Source organism: Muntiacus reevesi, chromosome 21 (assembly GCF_963930625.1).
Source record: "Muntiacus reevesi chromosome 21, mMunRee1.1, whole genome shotgun sequence".
In the NCBI taxonomy this organism is placed as follows: Eukaryota; Metazoa; Chordata; class Mammalia; order Artiodactyla; family Cervidae; genus Muntiacus; species Muntiacus reevesi.
The window spans coordinates 49,196,146-49,220,216 of record NC_089269.1 but is presented as its reverse complement, the minus strand read 5'-3'; the positions used below and the strand labels follow the sequence as shown (position 1 = coordinate 49,220,216).

The window sequence follows — 24,071 nt, the reverse complement described above, 5'->3', positions numbered from 1 at the left end:
TGACTCATTTGAAAAGACCCTGATGCTGGGAACGATTGAAGGTGGGAGAAGGGGATGACAGAGGATCTGACATTTGAATGGCATCACTGACTCAATGGACATGAGTTGGTGATGGACAGGGAGGCCGGGCGTGTTGCCATCCATGGGGTCGCAAAGAGTCAGACACGAATGAGCGACTAAATTGAACTGAACTGAATTGAAGGATAATTGCTTTACAATATTGTAACTGTTTTTGCCATACAGCAACGTGAAAAACTCACAGACACACCCAGAGACAGTGTTCAATGAGGTATCTGGGCTTCTGGTGATGCAGTCACTTTGACGCATAGCAGCATCAGCCCTCCCTCCTTCCCTGCCCTCTCCCCCTTCTCCTTTCCCCTCTTTCTCCTCCCTCCCTCCCTTGATATATTTTCCAATTGAACACACTTTAATTTCATCAGCTTGGAATTTTCACTTCAGACAAAACACCAATTGTTCAAATGAATTCATTGATTGCTCTGGTAATAATCTTGACTTTAAAAAACCCCATGGAATTTCCCTGCTAGGAAAACAGATTTAAAATGTGTTTTCCCCTTTGACATAAGTAAGAACTAATACTCCCATCAAGGTCAGCTCTCTGAGATAACAATGACATGTTCATATTAACAAAGATCTCCAAGACCTTGAGAAGTGGCCTTGCTTTTCCTCTCACTTTAATTTATAAACCCAAACTCGAAGGTGAATGTTTCTCCTTCCATGTTTTCTTTTACAGGAAATGCGCACATTTGTTAGCTAGCCTTGTGACCACAGGCCGAGCATGGGGGAGAAGGAGCAGGGAAGAAGGGGGAGAAGGAACCATGGCTGAACAGCGCCAGAGCCGGCTGCTCAGTTCTGTGCTTCTGTGGTCCTCAACATAATCCCCTCCCGAAAGGGGATAACCGCCAGGAAGGACAGCCTCAGCCAGGACACCCTGAACTTGCAGACTGGAATGCATTCATGTTATGTGGTTGGCATGACAAATTACCACGGACTCAGTGGCCTAAAATAACACACATTTACTATCTTAACAGTCTTGGAAGTCGAAAATTCAAAATGAGTTCTGGGACTGAATTGTGGTGTTGGAGAAGACTCTTGAGAGTCCCTTTGTCAGCAAGGAGATCCAACCAGTCAGTCCTAAAGGAAATCAACCCGGAATATTCATTGGAAGGATTAATGCTGAAGCTGAAGCTCCAATACTTAGGCTACCTGATGTGAAGAGCCAAGAGCAGAAGAGCCGACTCATTAGAAAAGACCCTGATGCTGGGAAAGATTGAGGGCAAGAGGGGAAGGGGGTGACAGAGGATAAGCTGGTTGGATAGCATCACTGACTCAATGGACATGAGTTTGAGCAAACTCTGGAAGATAGTAAAGGACAGGGGAGCCTGGCATGCTGTAGTCCATGTGGTCAACGAGTCAGGCACGACTTAGCGACTGAAAAATGACAACAATTATCTTCAGTTCAGTTCAGTTCAATTCAGTCGCTCAGTCATGTTCTACTCTGCATAATTATCTTACACTCCTGGAAGTCAGAAATTCAAAATGAGTTCTGGGGATAAAATCAAGATGGGGCCAAGACTGTTTCCTGCTGATGACCCTGTGGAGAAATCTGTGTCCTTGCCTTTTCCAGCTTCTAGAGGCTGTCCTCTTTCCTTTTTTTTTTAAAAAAAGTATTTAATATTTATTTATTTGGCTGCACCAGGCCTTAGTTGAAGCACCCTGTGGCATGCCTAACTCAGGTGCGGCGTGTGGGATCAAACCTGGCCTCCCGCATTGGGAGTGTGGAATCTTAGCCTCGGGACCGCCAGAGGAGCCCCTGTCCTCATTCCTTGACTTGTGTTTCCATTAGACCTTTTTCCTCTTGATTCTGCTATCACATCACCTTCTTTTTCTGCATCAACTCTCTCTCTTCCTACCTATGAAGGTACCCATGACATTTTGACCACCCAGACAATCCAGGAAATCTCTCCACCAAGAATCCGTAGTTCAGTTATATCTGCAAAGTCTCTTTTGCCATATGAAGTCATATTCATGGGTTCCAAGCATTAGATGTAGATATTTGGAGGGGGGACTATTATTCAGCCTGCCACATAGGGCAAACACTGTTGTGGGTATATAAATCCTTAAACACAAGTGCCTCTCTCTGGGGTATCTGTTGTTGTCGTCAGAGAATTTTGGTAAAAGTTACTTTTTAATATTGAACAAGCGTGAGTAAATAACATAGAAAATTCAAAATTTTCATAGTTTAAAAAAAAATTTTTTTATCATAGGCAATTTCAAACTTTTGCAAAAGCAGCAAGAATAGTATTTTAAAACTCCATGGAATCATCACAACTTCAACAACCATCAAGTCCTAAGTAACTTAGTATCTGTAGCTCCATTCACTTCCCCTATCCTGGACTATTGTATAGCAAATTCTAATACATCATTTCATCTGTAAATATTTCAGTACATATCTCTGAAGGAAGATTTTTTAAAAAAGTAAAACCATGGTACTGTTATCCTACCTAAAAATAGTTAATTGCATCAAACATCTAGTCAATACTATAATTTTTCCAGTTTGCCTCATAATTCTTTTGCAGTTGATTTGTTCAAATCAGGAGGAAATAAATTTCATGTGTCACAATTGGTTGAAATGACTCTCAAGTCTTGTTAAATTTGTAGGCCCCGTCTTCCTCCTACTTTTTTTTAAATTTGGAATTTCCTTGTTGGGGAAAAGAGTTATTCACTCTGAAGAGTCTGCCAGTTACGTCCCATGCTGTGTTAGTCATGTTCCCCATTCCCTGTATTTCCTGGAAAGTGAAGTTAGACCTAGAGGCTGGATCAGATTTAGGTTCAATTTTTTATTGACAAGAATACCTCATCAGCGGTGTGGTGTCCTACCCTCAGGAGACACATAATGTCTGGTTGTGTCTTTTCTGTGTGATGTTATCAACCAGTGATGTTCATTGTTGAGATCCACTGAAAGGTGAAAGTGAAGTCGTGTCCTCTTTGCGACCCCATGGACTGTAGACCACCAGGTTCCTCTGTCCATGGGATTTCCCAGGCAAGAATACTGGAGTAGATTGCCCTTTCCTTCTGCAGGAGATCTCCTGACCCAGGGATTGAACCCGGGTCTCCTGCTTTGTAGGCAGACGCTTTACCATCTGAGCCACTGGGGAAGATCCATTAAATATTGTAAAAATAATGATTTCTTTTTTTTGCCCACAAGGCTTACAGGATTTTAGTTCCCCCACCAGAGATCGAACCTACGTCCTCTGAAAAATAAAAATTGTGATTTCCTTATTCCATCATTTCTTTTTCACTTATTAGCTACTATCCTTCTAAATAAACAAATGAAAAAAGGAAAAATATCTCTGTTTATGAACTATCTGGTTACCTCAGATACAGTTCATATCAAGATGGGATACATGTTTGATTTACTTCTTTCTTCTTTTTGCCAATTTCCAAAATAATAGTTGGACTTTCTAGAATCTTTCAGCAGTGAACAGTGAGAGGTTTTCTGTTTGTTTGTTTGTTTTGAGCTTGTGTAATTAAAACTTCTTGTGTGTCCCATCCATTACAGCTATTGTCTTTACCAATGCACAGTTTACCTCATATTTGGAGAGTGAGAGCCTCCTTGTGTTGGCTATATAAGGAGTTTGCTTTATTTTGGTTTTTGTAGCTTTTTTGTTTTCTGGAAGACAAGATGTTCTAGGCTCGTTTTGTAGATTTCTTATTCCAAATCGAGGATTCAGCCATTTCTCCAAGGACTACTGGTTTTTTTAGTGTGAAATATTCAGCTATCATAATCTGTATGTTAAAGGTGCTAATTGCTACTGAGTTGGTTACAGTGTTCAGGTCTATTCAACCTAGAAAGCTAGGAAATATTTATTCTTTAAAGCAAAAAAAAATTCATGAGTTCATACTGATAAATTTTTTTTTTCCTATTTAAAATTTTTTTCCCTTTTTCTCATATGTGCTAAGTCGCTTTAGTTGTGTCCAACTTTTTGTGACCCTATGGACCATAGCCTGCCAGGTTCCTCTGTCCATGGGGGTTCTCCAGGAAAGAATACTGGAGTGGGTTGCCATGCCTTCCTCCTCCAGGGGATCTTCCCAACCCAGGGATCAAGCCTGCATTTCTTGTGGCTCCTGCATAGGCAGGCGGGTTCTTTACCACTAGGGCCACCTGGGAAGCCCTTTTCTCATACTGATGCTTGTAAATTCAAAATCATCACCATAGAGGCTTTCCTTAACCTTAACTTTCCTAGCTGCACCTCTTTTTTTCAAAACTTAAAATCCTATTCCTCCCAAGTAATAATTACTCAATATACAATGTATACACAGTCGCAGAATAATAATATCAATTTCAACAAGAACAAGATTACTGAAAGCAATTTAAGATCTTTTGCAAGGAGGCAGGGGTTTTTTGTTTTTGCTTCCTGTTTTGGGCGGTTTTTTGTCTTTAGAGTATCTCCAACAAAATACATATAGTCAGATTTATATATTTAATTATTTATTTTGGTCATATTGAGCGGCTTTCAGGATTTCAATTGCCCAAACAGAGATCAAGCCAGGAGCCCCAGCATGAAAATGCCAAGTCCTGACCACCAACTCATCAAGGAATTCCCTTAACTTTTAAAGTCACTTGAAATAGTTCTACCTATGAAGTTATGCCACCATTAAGTATATTAGATATTTCAATATGTAGAGATCACTTTTTAAATATTTATTTTGTTTTATGGTTATGTAATAATTATATTGAACTATGGTGTTGGAGAAGACTCTTGAAAGTCCCTTGGACTGCAAGGAGATCCATCCAGTCCATCCTAAAGGAGATCAGTCTTGGGTTCATTGGAAGGACTGATGCTGAAGCTGAGACTCCAATATTTTGGCCACCTCATGCGAAGAGTTGACTCATTGGAAAAGACCCTGATGCTGGGAGGGATTGGGGGCAGGAGGAGAAGGGGACAACAGAGGATGAGATGGCTGGATGGCATCATCGACTCGATGGGCATAGGTTTGGGTAAACTCCGGGAGCTGGTGATGGACGGGGAGGCCTGGCGTGCTGCGATTCATGGGGTCGCAAAGAGTCGGACACGACTGAGCGACTGAACTAAACTGAACTGAACTGAATATTTATTATTATATTTAATGATTCCAAAATAAAATATTACAAAATAAGGTACATTTGTAGACAAACTCCTATCTACAGAGCTTATAACGGTCTGTATTCTTACTGGGTAGGAATCTACCTGCTTTCCTGCACAATAGTCTGGGCAACAAATTATGTTGTCAGACTCTTCAATTTTATCAATCTGATAGCTGAGCTGTTTTCAGTGCAGTCAAAAAATGACTGTGGTAGAGTATATATTAAAAATATTAAATATTTGCTTTTCTTTAACTGTGACTATGCATGTCACATTCCTTGTGGCAGCACATTTTTGAATAAGAAAGGATATGTTCAAGATACATTTTAAAAGTTCAGTTGGACTTCCCTGGTGGCGCAGTGGATAAGAATCCACGTGCCAGTGCAGGGGACTCGGGTTCCATCCCTGGTCCAGGAAAATCCCACGTGCCTTGGAGCAACTAAAGCCCCGCGCCACTACTCCTGAGCCCACGCTCTAGAGCCTGAGAGCCGCAGCTTCTGAAGCCTGCTCCCTCTAGAGCTTCTGCTCCACAATGAGAGAACCCATTGCAGTGAGAGGACCACACACTACGGGAAGAGTAGTTCACACCCGCAGAGACTAGAGAAAGCCCATGCAAAGTAACAGAGACCCAGTGCAGCCAGAAATAGAAAATAGTACACGAAATCATTAAGATAATAAACGTTCAGTTATGTCTAAAAATGTCCACTATATACATGGATCAAAATTCAAGTGGATAAGCGATTCCAGCCTGAAAATTACTTGCCCTCTCAATTTTGAACTTTTCTAGCTTCTGAAATTGAATGTTGATGAGAAGTCTAAAGCCACTCTGATTCTTGCACCTTTTTCTTTTCTTTGAAACTTTGGAATCTTTTCTGAAGGTTGAAGTTTGGATATTTTACAAGGCTAAGTCATGGTATGAGATTATTTCATTCTTTTGCTGGGCAGTTGGTATATACTTTCCATCTAAAGAGTCGTATGTTTAGCTGAGAAATTGTATTATTGTGTATGAGCGTGTGTTAAGTCATTTCAGTTGCATCCAACTGCTTGTGACCCTATGGACTGTAGCCCACCAGGCTCCTCTGTCCATGGGATTCTCCTGGCCAGAATAGTGGAGTGGGTTGCCATGTCCTCTATTCCTTTGATTATTTGTTCTCCTTTATTTTGTCTTTCCTGTCTGTTTGGACCGCCTGTTGGTCAGATATTGGGTCTCTTGCATTGATTGCTTATGCCTCTTATTTTTTTCCTCACCTTTTATATATCTTAGTTATTTTACTATATTTTCTTCAATTTGAATTTTCTTTAATGTTACCTTCCAGTCCTGCTACCATAGATGCAACATGAAAGATACATAAGTCATACTGTGATACTTTAGGTCTCTGCCATATTATTCCAGATTCAGGAGTCACAATTTCACTTTTGGATCAGTCTGTGTTGCGTTTAGATGTTTGGTATGTTTGATGCAATTTATAATAAAAACTATTCCCTGAGACCTTCCTCTGGTTATATATATAAGAAAATAATGAAAAGAACTGGGGGAAACAAGGGAGTGCTTGGAAAGAAAGCAAGAGACTGACTTTAGAATTGTATACTGGAAATAAATTCTTCCCTTATACTGTCATTCTCCAGAGTTAGCCCCCTTGAGAGATTATAGTTTGAATGGCTCAAGGCATTATCAAATGTGAAAAGTGAAAAGAAAGTGAAAGTCACTCAGTCGTGTCCAACTCTTTGCGACCCCAGGGACTGTATAGTCCATGGAATTCTCCAGGTCAGAATACTGGAGTGGGTAGACTTTATCAAATGTATGGTGTTATATTTCAACAATTTGGTGTAGTGGTATGACCACTGTATCTAGAAGCAAGAAACTGAAGTTCTAGATTGGAAGCTGTGTTTCAGGACCCTTGGGAGTTAATGACAGACACCAGAGTCTAACTAGCTTAAACACCAGCGGGGTTTCCTGGGAGCACGCTGAGAGGCACGCCCACAGACCTGGGAGCAGGGGTAACTGAGGTACTGCTGTTACTCTCCATCTCTGCCTCACATCTTGCTGCTCCCTGAGGATCAGAGTCATGCAGGCTATTCCACAGAGCCGGATACCTGACTGATGACAGTTCTGGGCTCATGATTCAAGAGGAAGGGGTGGGCAGATTCCCCCCCAAGCTTTGACTTGAAACATTCCAAGGATGGACTTGGACAGGCTCTCCTTCGGACACCTGGCTCACCTCGAACCAGTTTCTGCAGCCAGGAAGGTGGTGGCTGAGACCGATGTGAGCCCACCTCTGGGACAGGTCAGGAGTGGGGCGAGACCTTCAAGATGGGGAGCCCACTGCAGCCACACTGTTGGAGTGGGGGAGGGGAAACAGCTTTCCCAAGAAAAGGGGAACAATGCTGGACCTGTCATAGCCCGGATGTCCACCCATCTCTTCCACTAACCCGAGCCATGACTTCTGAGCCAAGTTGAATCTCAACTCATCTATTTGCAGAGTAAGACGTGTGGATGAAGCAACTCTGTGGTTCTCTTTTAGCTCAAACACATGTTTTTGCTGAAAAATCACAAGTCCGTCTCCTTATTCTTTTTAAACTTGCATGAGAATTAAACATCTCTGTTAAAGACCAGGAAATCGTGATTCCACACATTAACTAGGAGAGGGAAACAGAACTATTTAAAGAACGTCTTGCCTCTGAGGACTTTTTAGAAGGTGCAGCATATCCCTGCAGTTACTGTTTCACCCCCGGAATACAGATATAAATATCTACCCACCCTTTTCCCACGGCGTATTTTATCTCCCTAAGGGGGCCCTGATTGTGGCAGAAGGTCTCTGGGGGCTGAGTGCGGAGCATGGCTTTCTCTCGGTGCCAGCTGGTCAGGGAGGGCAATGCAAGTGACATTTGGCTCCCAGACATCTCTCTACCGGTAGCAGTTGGACCAAATACCCTTGAAATGCAGCTGCACGCAGCTCTCTATATACTATAGGGGCCAGCTGGCTGACTCCAAGGACCTGTAATCTCTCCTTATTATCACTCTATGTGTAAGGAAGTGCATGCAATTAACATTTAGTCCCTGATTGTAAGTGAATGCCATTAATTTCTGATTTTCCCAATTGCTAGAGTCATAAACTTTTTCCATCAAAACTATCAGGGTCTAGGTAGGAGGAGGAGGAGGAAAAAAAGGAAAAAAAAAAACTATCAGGGTCTCATGAATATTTTCTCCCATTTTCCCTGTCCCTTCTTCCCCTGAGTTAAGCTTTATCTTTCTCTCATTCCCTAGTGTGAGTTATAGATATTCAATTAGACTAATTAGTGTTTTTTCTGTTAATTACACCAAGACTTTTGAACTCAGCCAGAAATGAGTGTTGAATCAGATAGCCCCAAGTAACTGGTATGTGGAGAAAGGTGGACTTAAGGATAGAATCAAGAGAAAACTTTATTGGAACTTCCCTGATGGTCCAATGGTTAAGACTCTGTGCTCCCAATACAGGTGGCATGGGTTCGATCCCTGGCCAGGGAACTGGGGAACTAAGCTGCCCTCCCCCCCACTGCACACACACAAGAATAGAACCGTATTCTGACTTTTGTTTCCCACTGTGCCCTTAGCACATACTTGGTGCTGATGGCCCTCCCAAGCCCTCGGCAGGGACAGAGGCAGTCTGAGGGTGGCTTCTTTCCCTCTGTCCCTCCAGATCCACTCTCCTCCCTGATGTGGACAGGTCACCTCAATATGCTCTGTGCTCTCTCTATTCCAGTTGGACCTGGGCAATGGGGAGTTCCAGCAGGGGACTGGAGGGAAGGATGAGAACACGGTCAAGGAGTTTAAATTGCAGCCTCTCTCCCTGGGAGGTCAGCTCAACTGGCTGCCTCCCTTGATGGATGGGTGACTGTCTCAAGGTGGTCTGCTCTTCCCAACTCTCTTTCCCCTCCTGCATCCTTGTGGGTTGAGGCAGCCACGTGTGAAAGGCCTCCTGGAGAACCAGGACAGGGGAGCGCCAGCGGAGGGGAGACCTTCCCAGTCACGGGTTGTGCACCTGGGGGCTGGGGGACTGGGATGCTGTCAGTCTCGAGAGGCCAGGAGAAAGGATGGGTTCTAATCATGTCGGGCCAGAGGGTGCAGAACCCAGTTATAACAGAATCAGTTCAGGTGAGACTGGTCTGTCCCCTCTGACCCCCATTTCAGTCTAGGAATGGAGTCAGCAGGCTGCAGATGAGGTGTAAGAGAAGAGTTGGTCCCATGCCCTTCCCCCACTAGAGGCAGGACTCCCTGCACATCCCCCTCTTGGGGGAGGAGGGTGAGTCTCACCCTGGAGTGAAGATTGCAGCGCTGGTTAATATCTTGGACTGAATACTGTCGGTTCAGCATTGAGATTCTGTTTTCAGCTAAAGTTGGCCACAAAATTGTCTGCTCCCTCAGAGAGCAACACTCAAATTCCAAAAATATAGGGAGGGTTTCTTTATTAAGGATCAGATAACAAAGATGGAGAGTGTACACAGGAGAAAACCTCAAGAGGTAGAAGGAACTCAGTATTTAGTGCAGCCACGAAATTAAAAGACGCTTGCCCCTTGGAAGAAAAGCTATGACAAACCTAGATAGCACATTAAAAAGCAGAGATAATACTTTGCCGATGAAGGGCTGTCTAGTCAAGGCTATGGTTTTTCCAGTAGTCATGTATGGATGTGAGAGTTGGACCATAAAAAAAGCTGAGTGCTGAAGAATTGATGCTTTTGAATTGTGGTGTTGGAGAAGACTCTTGAGAGTCCCTTGGACTGCAAGGAGATACAACCAGTCCATCCTAAAGGAGATCAGTCCTGAATATTCTTTGGAAGGACTGATGCTGAAGCTGAAACTCTAATACTTTGGCCACCTCATGCAAAGAATTGACTCATTGGAAAAGACCCTGATGCTGGGAAAGATTGAAGGCAGGAGGAGAAGGGGATGACAGAGGATGAGATGGCTGGATGGCATCACCGACTCAATGGACGTGAGTTTGAGTAAACTCTGGGAGTTGGTGATGGACATGGAAGCCTGGCATGCTGCAGTCCATGGGGTCTCAAAGAGTCAGCCATGACTGAGTGATTGAACTGAACTGAACTGAACAGGAATTTAAAGTCTGAATCAAAGAGATTATCCTTTGAACTCCAAGGTTATTACCCACTTACTTGTACCAGAGCTACTGAGCTTGAAAACAGCAGTCCTGGGAGGCCAGGCCCGCCTCCACCACAGCAGCGGAGGAGGGAAGGCAGTTAATTCCATGGGTGAGATAAAAACCTAAAATGTTCAAAGCATTTTCTTCTACTTGGAGCTTAAAGAACATGGGCACAGTCTGCTAACATATTTTCATACATATTATATCATGATCCCCATAACAACCCAACTCACTTAATCCATGAAGAATTAGACTCAGGGAAGGCAAGTAACCTTCTGGTTTCCTACACAGTTATACCTCCAGGAAGGGTAGGTCAACTCAAGGCTTTTGACTCCAAAGCTTTTGCCTTACTGCTAGTGCCCAGAGGCAATAAAACTGGAAGTCACTTTTTTTTTGGTAAATAGTTTATCTGACCATGCAAAGTGGGCTGTGACTTAGGGCACACCTGAAGAGTTCTTAAGAGCAGACCAGGGCCTTAGGGGTACCGTTTTTCCCAGACGTGCTGCAGGGTTGTCCATGATGCAGGTCCATTCCCCCCCAGGCTTTCCCGCCCTAATCTGTGGTGCTTTAAGGTCAGAGGCCGGCTTCCTGGGGCAACTGAGGAAGGCTAACCACCCAGAAGGGAGGCTTGCTCGATGCACGGGGCCAGCGGCTCCCAGATCCACACAGCAGAGGCACTTCCACGCCTTTCAGCATCGCCACTGCTGCTCACACCGCCTCTCCAGCCTGTCCTCGCAGTGCTAGTCTGAGTGATCTGGGGCCCTTTCCAGGATCTTGGTTAGAGCAATAGCAATCCACAAAAGAAACGTGCATTGGGGTGCTTCCCCAGCAACCTTTGCTTTCTCCACTTCTAGGAAATTAGGCAGACAAACTAAACCTCTGCAAAAGGGGAGGTGCCTCTACTGACAGTATCTGCATCACCCAGGAGCTTCTTAAGCAAATTCTCAGGCCCATCCTCACCTATTGATTGAGAATCTGTAAAGGTGGAATATTGCCTGCCAGTATCAGGAAACAAAGGATGTTTTGGCCATCAGTGACCTCCCTGATTTCAATAAGCCCATTGAAAAAGCACAAAATTCATTAACTTCAGAAGCCTGCGTGTGAGCTAAATCGCTGCAGTCATGTCAGACTCTTTGCCATCCTATGGACATCCTCTGTCCATGGGATTCTCTGGGCAAGAATACTGGAGTGGCTTGCCGTATCCTCCTCCAGGGAATCTTCCCCACCCAGGGATGGAACCCATGTCTCTTACATCTCCTGCATTGGCAAGCAGGTTGTTTACCACTAGAATCACCTGAGCAGCCATGGTTTTCTTTACTTAACAGTTGATGTTCCAACTACCTGTTTTGTTTTCCTCCAAAATCCCCTAGATATCCTGCCTCCTTCCTTACCTCTTTGGTACAGTCCCTAACAACTATCTGAGATGCTGCCTCCTGGACTTAAGCCCTCAGCAAGTTCATCAAATAAAACATTCTCAACTTTTAAGTTGTGCTCTTTTTTCAGGAGATGATGGGACTCAAAAATCTGTGTTTTAACCAGCTCCCATGTGACTCTTGGCTCAGATGTTAAAGAATCTGCCTGCAATGCCCGAGGCTTGGGTTTGATCTCTGGGTCAGGAAGATCCCTTGGAGAAGGGAATGGCAACCCACTCCAGTATCCTTGCCTGGAGAATTCCCTGGAGAGAGGAGCCTGGTGGGCTACAGGCCATGGAGTCACAAACAGTGGACCACGACTGAGCGACTAATGCTTTCACTTTCTTTCAGATGACTCTTAGGCATGCTAAATGTGAAGGGCTGTAGCGTCTCGGGAGGGGAGGAGGCCTGAGAAAGGAGGGCTGTGCCCCAGCTCTCCCATCTCTGGCTGGTGTATGGGCAGCATAGTCTCTTTAGCAACCATTGCCAAGGTCGCTTTAGTTCAGTTCAGTTCAGTCGCTCAGTCGTGTCCGACTCCTTGAGACCCCATGGACCGCAGCATGCCAGGCTTCCCCGTCCATCACCAACTCCCGGAGTTTACTCGGACTCATGCCCATTGAGTCGGTGATGCCATCCAACCATCTCATCCTCTGTTGTCCCCTTCTCCGAAGCGGAAGCGCCGAGGAATTGATGCTTTTGAAGTGTGGTGTTGGAGAAGACTCTTCAGAGTCCCTTGGACTGCAAGAAGATCCAACCAGTCCATCCGAAAATAAATCAGTCCTAAATATTCATTGGAAGGACGGATGTTGAAGCTGAAACGCCAATACTTTGGCCACCTGATGCGAAGAGCTGACTCATTTGAAAAGACCGTGATGCTGGGAAAGATTGAAGGCGGGAGGAGAAGGTCGCTCTAAGGGGTTTATGATTTAGTTGGTGGGCGTAACTTTCTCAAGCACGCCTCTACCCTCCTTTGTAACAGGCTGAACTCTCTTCCCCAGGTAGTGCAGCGAGCAGGTCTCCTACAGTCTTTCAATTTTTTGAAGGTGGAAACCCGGCCCAGGTGTCTGGACACCGCAGCTAGTCCCTAACTCCAAGGCGAGTATGCCCGCTATCAGGCCGCCCTCCGACCCCGCCTCCCTCGGGCCCCGCCTCCCGCAGGCCCCGCCCCTCGGGCCCCGCCTCCCGCAGGCCTCGCCCCTCTGGTCCTCCACTGCCTCGCCCCGCCCCGCGCACGCGCAGGGGCGGTTTTCTTCCATCCCGTGATGCTCCGCGGCGCGGGCGATTTGTAGCTAATGGCGGGCGCTTGGTCGGCAGATAGTTGTGAAGGATGCTCCTCTACTAGCTGTACGTGTGGCCACAAGGGCAAGGGGGGCGACTCCTCGCTGTTAGGCAAGCGGCTCTCGGAAGACTCGAGCCGCCACCAGCTGCTGCAGAAGTGGGCGAGCATGTGGAGCTCCGTGAGCGGAGACGCGTCGGTGGCCTGCTCGGAGAGGACGCGGCGCGAGGAAGCTGCGGAGCCGGCGGAGGAGGACAGGCCGCTGGTGTTTCTGTGCTCGCGCTGCCGGCGGCCGCTGGGAGACTCGCTGAGCTGGGTGGCAAGCCAGGAAGACACCAATTCCATCTTGCTTCGCCGTTAGTCCGGGCTGGGGCGGGTGGGTTGGGATTTAGGACTAAGAGTGGCCTTCTTCCCTGGCCTGCTGACCTGGGCGGCCCTGGAAGAGGCGGGGGTGTTTTGGAGAGACTCAGGGTCTTTAAAAGCAGAAAAATCTGAGAGGCTGAGCTGTTCCAGAAAAGGGGCAGGAGGAGAGTCATCCCTGCATCTTGGGCTTACGCGTGGAAGTCCTTTTCTGGGTTCCCCCATCCCAGAAGACCAGTGGATGAATCTACAACGTCGTGACCATGACTTAGGAGGAAAAAAAAAAAAAGTCAACCAACCAGGTTGTAAGCATTTAAGGTGTAGCTACTCTGTGTTATTCCTCATAGAAATTAGTGGTCTCTGTTAATCGGTAGGTAATATTGTTAATTGTTTATTTAGTAAATTAAGCTTTTCAGTGGCCTGCTTCCTGCAGGGGATGTCAGGATTGATTTTTTAGATCCTAGTAGTTGTATCAGCGGACGCCTTTAGTCTGAAGTGTTACAACTTCAGAGTTGACGAATCATAATGCTATTATAAAAATGGAAGGAGACTTGCAATAAAAGCACTAACAACTCTCACAAAATTGGAGAGGAAGGAGGATGTGATAAAAGGGTGAAGAAGGTCAGAATTCTAGCTTTTAATTTTGATTCTACCAGTTACCTGTATGTTTCCCCAGCGTTTCTTTGCTTTGTTGTTTTCATAGTATTTATTTAGGGAAGTGGGTCACTGAGTTACCACTGAACAAGTTTTCTGAATTAGTACGTTTTCTGAGTTACCACTGAGTGGTTTTCTGAGTTGATGTAAAAATGACTGTTCTTTTTGGACTTGTGGTTTTCAAGATTAAATTTCTGCTCTATTTGAATTCTGTAAGTACTTTTAATGGCAGAAATTCACCACTGATTTATTGACATTTGTGGAAAGTTTTCCTTCCTGGGATGTATTGGGAAGAAAGGAGAGCAGTATCCACCTATTACCTGAAATTTTTTGAAGTCTGTTTTCCTTAAGGATGCACTTAACAATCGTTGCTGAATCCTTTTCGGTTGTTAAACATAAGCCTAAGAACATACATTTCCCATAGTAATTCATTGAGATTAATCCTTCACACCTATTAAAATCAAACAGTGCAGAAGGGTGTAAAAGTAAAAAGGATTTGTCCCCAAATCTTATCCCGCAATCCTGACACTCTTAAGGCCCCAGGGTTCAACATGCTTTATTCTCATTCATACTTGCAGATACTCTCCATGCATATATGAGCATGTTTAAATGTACATTTTTTGGAATTCCCTAAACATAAAAATTTTCAGAAATATCCTTGGGATAATGTTTATACTGTTAAGCATCTTTACCTTTTTATTCTACACCTGTATTCTGAGTATTTTTCCATATTAGTGCATATCGGCATAATTCAGAGTTTTAGCTGCTGCCTCGTGTACCCCTGCTGAGAGGCAGTGTAGGTGATGGCCCTCAACTGCATGGGTTTGAATCCTGGTCTGCCGCTCACTAGCTGTGTCTTGGGGCAAGCTACATAGCCTCTCTGTGCTTCAGTGTTCTCCTCTGTAGACATGAGGATAATACAAGCGGCAGTTAGGAGGACAGAGCGAGTTTGTATGTGTCCTCTGCTCAGAAGAATTAGGAAGTGCCGCTTTAGTGACATCCTTATGGAGATGCTGTTCACCCCCCCAGTCTGCCCCTGTTGATAGCGATCCAGGTTTTTTCCAGGGTTGCCGCTTTAGAACCACATGTGTGTATTTGGGTTGAGATTTTGCTACAGAGCGAGGGCCTTTGTAGCCTGTTATAATTGAGAATCTGAATCTTTATTCTGCTATTGAAATGAGAGTCTACTCTAGTGAGTGTGGTTTTTAAGCTGGAGAGTGCTAGGACTCGGGTTTTTCTTTGGAGGGTGCACTGAAGAGAAGAATAAGCGTGGGCGTGGGGAGGTCAGCCAGGGGCCAGTACAGCCGCTCTGGGAGAGGAGGCGGCGGTGGTGTGGGGCTGGAGGGAGGGTCATGAGGAAGAATGGACAGGACTTCTCAGAGGAGCATCTGAACGGGAGCAGGGTAAGGGGATGATGAATGTAGGTGACACCGATTTCAGAAATGAGCGATGGGCAGATGGGAGTGGAGTTTACTGAGTTAAGGTAGACTGTAGAGGAGGTCAACTCAAGAGTCTGTTCTGATGTCCTTTCTTCGTGTCCCTCCACCTTTCGTGTGTCCTGAATTTGGATACTCTGGGAATGTTTCCTGTTGCTTCTAGCTTCAAGTTGTTGTCTAAAAGATTTGGGGCAGGGTTCCTGTGGACCCTGTCTGTTACTTAACAGGGAAATGAGCTCTGTGTCTGAGACTTGGAGATGTATGCACAGACCTTTACCCTCTTCTTTGGGTTAATCCCTGTTTTACTGTGTTTGGCAGGTATTCTTGATAGTCTGTGATTTGAGGTTCTGATTTTTCCAAGTTTCACCGTCAATTGAATTTTTTCTTCCCTGATTGTTCTAAGTTTTACCATCAATTGAATTTTTTCTTCCTAATTTTATTCGTTTTGTTAATTTCAGTGTTTTCTGGGAAGGGAAGGAAATAACTCTTATTCTGCTATGTTTTCCCAGAAGACCCTGTACACTTAGTTTTAAGCCTCTGTGTGTGTGTGTGTGTGTGTGAGAGTGAGTGACTTTTGGGCCTTTATTTTTTTTCTGGCTTTCTGAGTTCTAAAATTAAAGTTGAATTAGAAGTTCTCTAAATACCTGCATGTGTATTAATCAAACCACATTAATACATTGTTGTTACTTCTTTCCAGGTGTTACCTGTAATGTTTCTGTGAATGAGGAACAGATACTATCCAAACGTAAAAATGAAAATGGTTGGTGAGTAAAGCTATATCTATATGAGTATGTATGTTTTTATTTTTTTAAATAAAAATCTTTAAAAAGATCATCAGCAGTAAAATTTGGGATAAAACTGTTTTCATGGGGTGTGTGTGCTTAGTCGCTCAGCTGTGTCTGACTCTCTGTGACCCCATGGACTGTAGCCCGCCAGGCTCCTCTGTCCGTGGGGGTTCTCCAGGCAACAGTCCTGGAGTGGGTTGCTATGCCCTCCTTCAGAGGATCTTCCCAACCCAGGGATCGAACCCAGGTCTCCTGCATTTCGGGTGGATTCTTTACAGTCTGAGCCACCAGGGAAGCCGTTTTTCATGGTAATCAATATCAAATCAGTCATTGTGCATGCTTCGTCACTTCAGTCCTGTCTGACTCTTTGTGGACTGTAGCCCGCCAGGCTCCTCTGTCCATGGGATTCTCCAGCCAAGAATACTGCTGTGGGTTACTGTGTCCTCTTCCAGGGGATCTTCCTGACCCAGGGATCGAGCCCATGTCTCTTACATCTCCTGCATTGGCAGATGGTTTCCTGAGTGACAGTGGGCACCTTTAGATTTAAGATGGAAGAGTTTCTAAACTTCTCAAGGCCCATTGCAACACTTCCATTTTGGGTATTTGGCTTGGTCCTGAAGGACATTGAAAATAAAAACAGAAAAAGAAAGCATCTTTATCATGGACTCTTAGAGCCAAAGAATGCTGTAGATACATGCTCCCCACTTCTCATGGCCTAGCACCCGTAGATAATGCTAATGTGGCACACACAGACACGTGTGGCCCATTGAGGCAGACAGACAAAGCTGCATGCACGGCGGCCCAGGGCCTCCAGCTGTCCCAGGCCATTTCTCTCTCCAGGTGTTGAAGGGGTCAGTATCTTGCTCTGCCTGCCACCGTCTATTACAAGCAGCAGCCTCAGCAAAGTGAATGGGAAGCTCCGCTTTGTAGAATTGTTGCCCGAAAGTTGTCTTACTGATGCATGTGAATAAGTGGTACACGAGCAATTCAATAGAAATTAATAATCGTATATTAAAATTTTATTATTTTTTATTTTAATATTTATCTGTTTGGCCGCACAGGATCCTCATGGCGGCACTTGGGATCTTTGCTCTTTAGTTGTGGACTCTTTAGTGTGCAGACTCCTAGTTGTGGCACGTGGGATCTAGTTCCCTGGTCCCCAGGGATCAAACCTGGGCCCCCTGCATTGGGGAGCTCAGTCCCAGCCGCTGGACCAGCAGGGAAGTTCCTATTTTTTTTAATTTTAAAACATTGGTTTTTCATTTTTAGTAATGTTAGAGTGTCCTATTCAAATAAAGTATATTTTCATTAAAACAATTACTCTCTTTAAGGAGAATTTAAAGTCATGTAATAGGACAGGTAGCATGTGAATGTAACAGAAATTGTACTGATAGCATGCTGGTGATAACAATTTGGAAAACCCAGCCTTGGATCATTTCTCACTTTACTGATGAAGAAAATGAGACCTTGGGGGGTTTACAGCCTCACCAAGGACGCAGGACATTAGCAGGAGCTGATGATGGTGCTTTGCTGTCCCTTTGCTTCCTGCAGAGTGTCCTCTGCTTCCCAATTCCAGTCATTCTGATGTCAGCTTACAGCTTTGCTGTTGCATACTTGATATTTTTCATTACATTGACTGAGTTTTTATTTAAGTTTTTTTAAAGGAAATCCGTATGACTGCCCTGAATATATCAACTGCTGTTACTCGAAAGTAACTGTGACAATAATTACAGTGGAAACAAATGTTATTAAATTTTAGTTGAGATACCACTGGCTGGCTGGTTCTGAGCCTGGGGTCTGTCCTTTTACAGTTAAAAGATTTGCAGCTGTGAGATACACATTAAAAACCTTCTAGCACCAGGCTGAGACATTTCTGTTCTTCATAATCAAGATTTCTAGAGAACTGAAAAGGGAATCGACTCTTGGTCTGAACCAGTGTTGCTGAGTTGTGTTCGCTTGTATCACCTGAACCCCATCCTTTATGCAAAACTGGCTCATGGGCCAAGCGCCTGTTTTTGTAAATATGTTTCTGTTGGAACACAGCTTATTCAGTTATGTGTTATCTGTGGTGGCTTCCATGCTGCAGTGGTAGGGACAAATAGTTGCAGTAGACTCCACATGACCTGCAAGCCTGAAATACTTGTTCTCTGACTCATCACAGAAAAATATCTGCCTATCCCTGCCCCAGAGCATTAATGATCCTTGGTGGACAATGTGACATTTAAAGAACATGTACAATCTTTTTGCCTTATTTCAGAATTTTAGTTAATTTTTAATACCAGATTGAGGCATTTGCGTTCTAGAAAAGCACCATCTTGGCATACTCTTCTTTTTTGCTTTTCTAAATTTTCATTTAATTTTGTCTGTGCTCTGCCTTCATTGCTGTGCACGGGCTTTCTCTAGTTGCATTGAGCAGGGACTGCTGTCTAGTTGGCAGTATTCGAGCTTCTCATTGCGACGGCTTGTTGTGGAGCATGGGCTCTAGGAGCTCGGGCTTCAGTAGTTGTGGTGCACAGGCTTAGTTGCTCCATGGCATGTGGAATCTTCCTGGGCCAGGAATTGAACCCATGGCCCCTGCATTGGCAGATGGATTCTTATCCATTGCACCACCGAGGAAATCCAGCATCCGCTCTGCTTTGTCCCTTGTGTACATGCCGTCTGTCACTAGATACTGAAGCAGTGTGACCTGGAGGTGACTTGTCCACATTTCAGATGTAAGCATCTTACTATCATTTTTTTTTCCTTGTTATACATATGACCTAGTAGGGTTAGGATAGCATACTTTAGCAACTTTAATGTTTAGGTGTTTACAGATCTCAACAGTGGGATTTTTGTGGTAAGCAGTTACTGAAGGGTGACCTTTTTTTGTTGCAGCATCCTGGAGACTTTGTTCTGCACAGGATGTTCACTCAACCTCGGCTACCTGTACAGGTGTACACCCAAGGATCTAGACTACAAGAGGGACTTGTTCTGCCTCAGTGTTGAAGCTATTGAAAGGTATGTTTGAGGCATAAATGAATAGCTCATAACTGAATTCTCAAAAAGTTGTTTGCAGACAAATTGGTATGAAAATTTGAAAACTACACATTGTTTGGTTAAAATATGTTTTTAAATAATAATTTCTCACCCTAAAGCAAGTGATTTTTTTTGTTTTTTGGACCTGATTTATTTGCTATTGGAAAAGTCCGTCATGCTAAATTGTAGAAGAAAGCACTGAGTACATTTTGCAGAGTAAAAATTTGCTGTTTTTCTTAATTAAATTTAGTTTAATAGGATTTTTTTAAAGCAATTGTGTGTATCAATATATTTTGTCCATTTTATTTTTCCCTCTAGTTTTTAGTCTAGTAGAATAACTTGAAGAAATAGGGATTTCAGAAATGATCGGGAAAGAAGTCCCTTTGATGTTCTGGAAAAGTAGAAATGTAAAGTCCAGCTATTTCCTAGAGGGGTGTAAATAACTGTCTGCTGTTTTGAGAGATGCATGGAAGTACCTTCATTTTTCAAGACTTCTAAAAGGTGTTTGGAGACAAGGTGAATTAGGGTCGGATGACATATATCTTAATGGCCCTTTAGTTCATTAACCTTTTAAAATTGGAAACAAAATTAATTGACCCCACTGTCTTTTCACTTATTCTGGAAAAGATGTAACTCTCAAGACTTTAGAGATTGTTGTTGTTTAGTAGCTCAGTCGTGTCCGACTCTTTGTTACCCCATAGACTGTAGTCCACCAGGCTTCTCTGTCTATGGGATTCTCCAGGCAAGAATACTGGAGTGGGTTGCCATTCCCTTCTCCAGGGGATCTTCCTGACCCAGGAATCGAACCTGTATCTCCTGCATTGGTTGGGTGGGTTCTTAGCTCTGAGCCACCAGTTAGAGAGGTTTTCTTAGAGATGCCTAGGAAACCTTAAATATCAAGAAAGAAGAACAATTTAAGAAGAAAAGAAAGTGCCTACACTTTCATTACTTGAAGTATGTTGTTGTCACTCTGTTGAATTTCTTAAATTTTCTCTTTAAAAAAATTTAGAATAATACTCTTTTTTTAATAATTTTTCATTTAATTATTTTTTGATTGCTACAGTTTTATCACCGTCTTTGAAACCAGACAAGTTTGGATCAAAATTGTGAAATCTGCGAACTTTTCACAGCCTTTAACACAGAGAATAATGTCACAAGTACTGCTCATTGATGTAAACCATGCAGGCCCACCTGAAGAGGGAGCAGATCTGTTTTGGTTTAATATGTAAATAGAAGACGCATGCCCAAACAACTGCTCTCATAACTTCCGTAGGAATTTTACCAAGATTCGTGAAAATTATGTGGGGGAGAGTACAAGTATAAACTACATGAAATCTTAAACCAGTATGGTTGGTACGGAACTTTAAAAGCGATCCATATCTGTGTAGAAGAAAATATGTGGAAGATTTCTGCATAGAGGATCCTAGTATCGAAGCTGTTCTTTCCCCAACAGTTGAATTTAAGGAAAAGTTACCTCGTAGGGCAGAATTTAAATGACAGGGAACCCAGTATGTTTTAGAAAGGGATGCCCTGCGTTATGTTTATTTACAGCATTATAAATTAATCAGTGCCATTTAATTTTCCCCACCTCATTTTTCTTTTCTAAACAAGATATTAACTGCCTTCTATAATTTTTCCTTCGATGACATCTTTTAGAATTTTAATCAGTTAATCTTGGGTTTCCAACAGAAGACTGTACGTATTTAACAGAAGTGAACATACTGAAGTTGTTACTTGTGATGAAAGACTTCTAAAGAATTGCAAATGAGTGTTGTTTGTTTGTTTGTTTGTTTTTGGAGAAATAACAGCACCTTCTCTACTGTTTAGATTTATTTGGTTGCCAAAGCCGGGCTTGTTTTCTTCCATTGCTAGGACAGTTGTATTTTCAAATTGTAGCATGTCATCACCTCAGAGAGCGGAGCAAAACATGAGTTATAGAATAACTGTTCAAGTTGCTGAAATCTTGGTAATCAACAAGTGATGCTACAGATTACATACTACATACATTTTGATCTTTTAAAACTTCAAAATGTTACTGTTGTACCACGCAGCTTACTAAAGAGCCAGTTTTATTCCCAATAATGAAATATTTATAGCATTGAGAAATATGTAGACCTCTTGAACAAAGTCGTTATGGAGAAAAACATGATTTCATGTAGTTAGCTTCCTATGTAGGTTGCTATTAACAAAAGTAATTGTTTTATGTGTTTCGGTACTAATATATACTTCAATATACTTTGAGTTTTAATGTTATAAATATAAACTTTATATTTACTCCCTTCTCATATTTTAATTTTGTACTGTACTGTACTTCAGTTATGTTTTAGGGTCGTCTGAAAAGCAAATTGTGTCAGAAGACAACGAGCTTTTTAATCTTGAAAGTAGAGTTGAAATAGAAAAATCTCTAAAGCAGGTAATTTTGTTCTGCACTTTTTGTATAAACAACTTCCAGTCAATGACCAAGTGCTGCTCCACGAATAATTCTTAATTTGTCTTCTCTTTTGATCTTGGCATTCATGGTGAGAGAGTGCTTATTTTATTTCAGTTGTTGTAAAGTTGATTTACTGGGAGCCAAACTACAAATTAAGCCAAAACTTTATGGAAAAAATTATAAAGACATTCCATGCTAAATCAAAGCAGTATGTATTCTAAAACTATTAAAATAGAAATATATCTTTAAATCAATATTTCATTTGATTTGATTTTCATGGTCAAAACAGCCTTGTTTTTTTGAATGTTAACATCCTGTCACATGCAAGATAGTGGTGAATAAATGTCAAAGCTATGGATCAGAGGTTGAGAACTACTATTAATAGGCTTATGTCTTATTTAAACAGACGTCCATTAAATAAACACAGATATGTATAATGTATAACATAGCAGACATTATATTAATGATCAACATTTAAATCATATTTAACCATGTATGATTTTAATCATATGTATTTTTTTCTATTCTTTTTTCTATTTGATAGATGGAAGATGTTTTGAAAGCCTTGCAAACAAAGCTTTGGGAGGTCGAATCAAAACTGTCCTTTACCAGTTGTAAAAGCTGAATTGGTTCCAAGGCCCACATTCTGCAGTCCTCTGCTGATGGAGAGTTCTTTCATATGTAGCAGTTCTTGTTATAATTTACTTCACTTAGAACTGAAAGGATTGGAAACGTTCATGTACACTGTATCCTCTTGTACTGATCAGCTGGTCACATGAGAAGAACTGTAGAACTTTTCTGGATGTGTTTGATTGTAAAGAGGTGATTGTTTTCCTAAACTCCAGTTTTAAAGCCATGATAATTGCTGGAATTTAAGAGTTGTTGTTTTGATAACAAACTCTTATAATTTTTTGAAGGGTTTTCTCCTCTGTACCAAATTCGTAATTTTTTACTTACTGTTTTTTAACTTTATTCTCTACCGAATTTGTTATTTTTTGTTTCCTATTTTTTAACTATATTTCACTTCTAATAGTTTGAGCACTGTTTAATCTTGAGTGCTTAGAAAATCTTAGAGGTTTTTCCATCCACTGTGTGGTTGAATCTTCTTTGAAAACTAATGAATAAGCTTTCTGGAAAAACTGGTCAGTTGAATTATTTGTCCAAACTCTGAAACTTTGCACAAGAGTAGATTAGCATGTGTTCTGTTGATGGTTGAATTCCGTTTGGTCCTGTTTATTTGCTCCTGTGTGCTTGCTTAGTCGGTCAGTCGTGTCAGACTCTTTGCAGCCCCATGGACTGTGGCCCTCCAGGCTACTCTGCCCATGGGATTTTACAGGCAAGATTGCTGGAGTGGGTTGCCGCTTCCTTCTCCAGGTATCGAACCGGTGTCTCCTGCATTGCAGGGGGATTCCTTACCTGCTGAGCCATCAGGGAAGCCCGTATTTACTACCATATACCCCATAATCTGGCAGCACAGTTACCAAAGAGAGTAGTAATCATTCCCAAGGGTGGGATTCTGGGAGAATTTTCAGTTTTCATAATATAAGACTTCTAGTAAGCACTTGTTATTTTTATAATAAGGGAGAAAATAAAGATTAAAGCAAAGTGCTTTACAATTGATTTTTATGAAACAGTTGTTTAAGTGAGCTCAGAAATCCTACTGTCATAAATACCACACATTTACTGGGCATGGCAGTGTAAGGGGTCCTGCTCAGGACTCTTAAAAGATAACCCCAAATTTCCCCAGTCCCCACTCTGTTTTTGAGTATAAATGAGGCCACCTAACATTAGTACTCAGCATGTTTGAGTAACTTAACTCAATTTCTGCTTAGAACCTCCCTAATTATTTCCGAGAATACCTCAAGTTGTCATGGCAAAAGGTCCTAAGTCAAATTGACTTGATCACTGATCATTCACAATTACGAAGTTCTTTTTGAGAGATTGTCCGCAGCCTCTAGTCATTTGAAGTTAGTTGTCCAGGTCTCTTCTCCCCACCTTCTGGCAACAGTCACCCTTCTCAGTAAGCTTGATGATGTCCCCAGGGTCTGTCATTGTAGGTGTTTCGGTGGTGCTTTCATGAAAGTTCATTTAGAACAGATGGGAGAGTTACTTTAACCGAGAGATTCAGCTGACTTTCTTGTCGCATGGGTGACAGACTTCTCCAGTCACTTTCAGGGCCATTCCAGTTTGGCTCCTTAATTCCTTTTACCCTGTTCATCCTGGGCTACAATTTCTATCCAATCCATACATCTTAAAAACGATTCATTTCACCAATGCAAAGTAATTTCTAATATCCAACAGTGCTAACCAAGCCTCTTGTGGTTCAGGAAATAAGCAGCCCAAGTGCCTTTGCAGCAGTTTGGGCCTTTGATTAGCATTTCCCTGTACACTGTCCGCTCTTGGAGTTTTATTTCCAGTGAGGG

The 24,071-nt window shown here is 42.8% G+C and overlaps 1 protein-coding gene across 1 annotated transcript; it reads left to right on the top strand.

Annotated features, from left to right (window-relative positions):
* Nucleotides 1-12,959: 12,959 nt before the first annotated feature.
* Nucleotides 12,960-22,787, top strand: MIS18A (MIS18 kinetochore protein A). The gene is made up of 5 exons (XM_065913773.1): nucleotides 12,960-13,323; nucleotides 16,115-16,181; nucleotides 19,077-19,199; nucleotides 21,534-21,630; nucleotides 22,193-22,787. The coding sequence occupies exons 1-5, from the start codon at nucleotides 12,984-12,986 to the stop codon at nucleotides 22,271-22,273; spliced, it is 708 nt and encodes a 235-aa protein (XP_065769845.1). The 5' UTR covers nucleotides 12,960-12,983; the 3' UTR covers nucleotides 22,274-22,787.
* The last annotated feature ends 1,284 nt before the right edge of the window (nucleotides 22,788-24,071 follow it).

Excerpts from the sequence above, each read along its gene's own strand:
- MIS18A (XM_065913773.1), top strand. The coding sequence starts at position 12,984 with ATGGCGGGCGCTTGGTCGGCAGATAGTTGTGAAGGATGCTCCTCTACT. Across the intron at positions 13,324-16,114 it reads CAATTCCATCTTGCTTCGCC|GTGTTACCTGTAATGTTTCT; the intron begins GTTAGTCCGGGC and ends ACTTCTTTCCAG. Across the intron at positions 21,631-22,192 it reads TAGAAAAATCTCTAAAGCAG|ATGGAAGATGTTTTGAAAGC; the intron begins GTAATTTTGTTC and ends TCTATTTGATAG.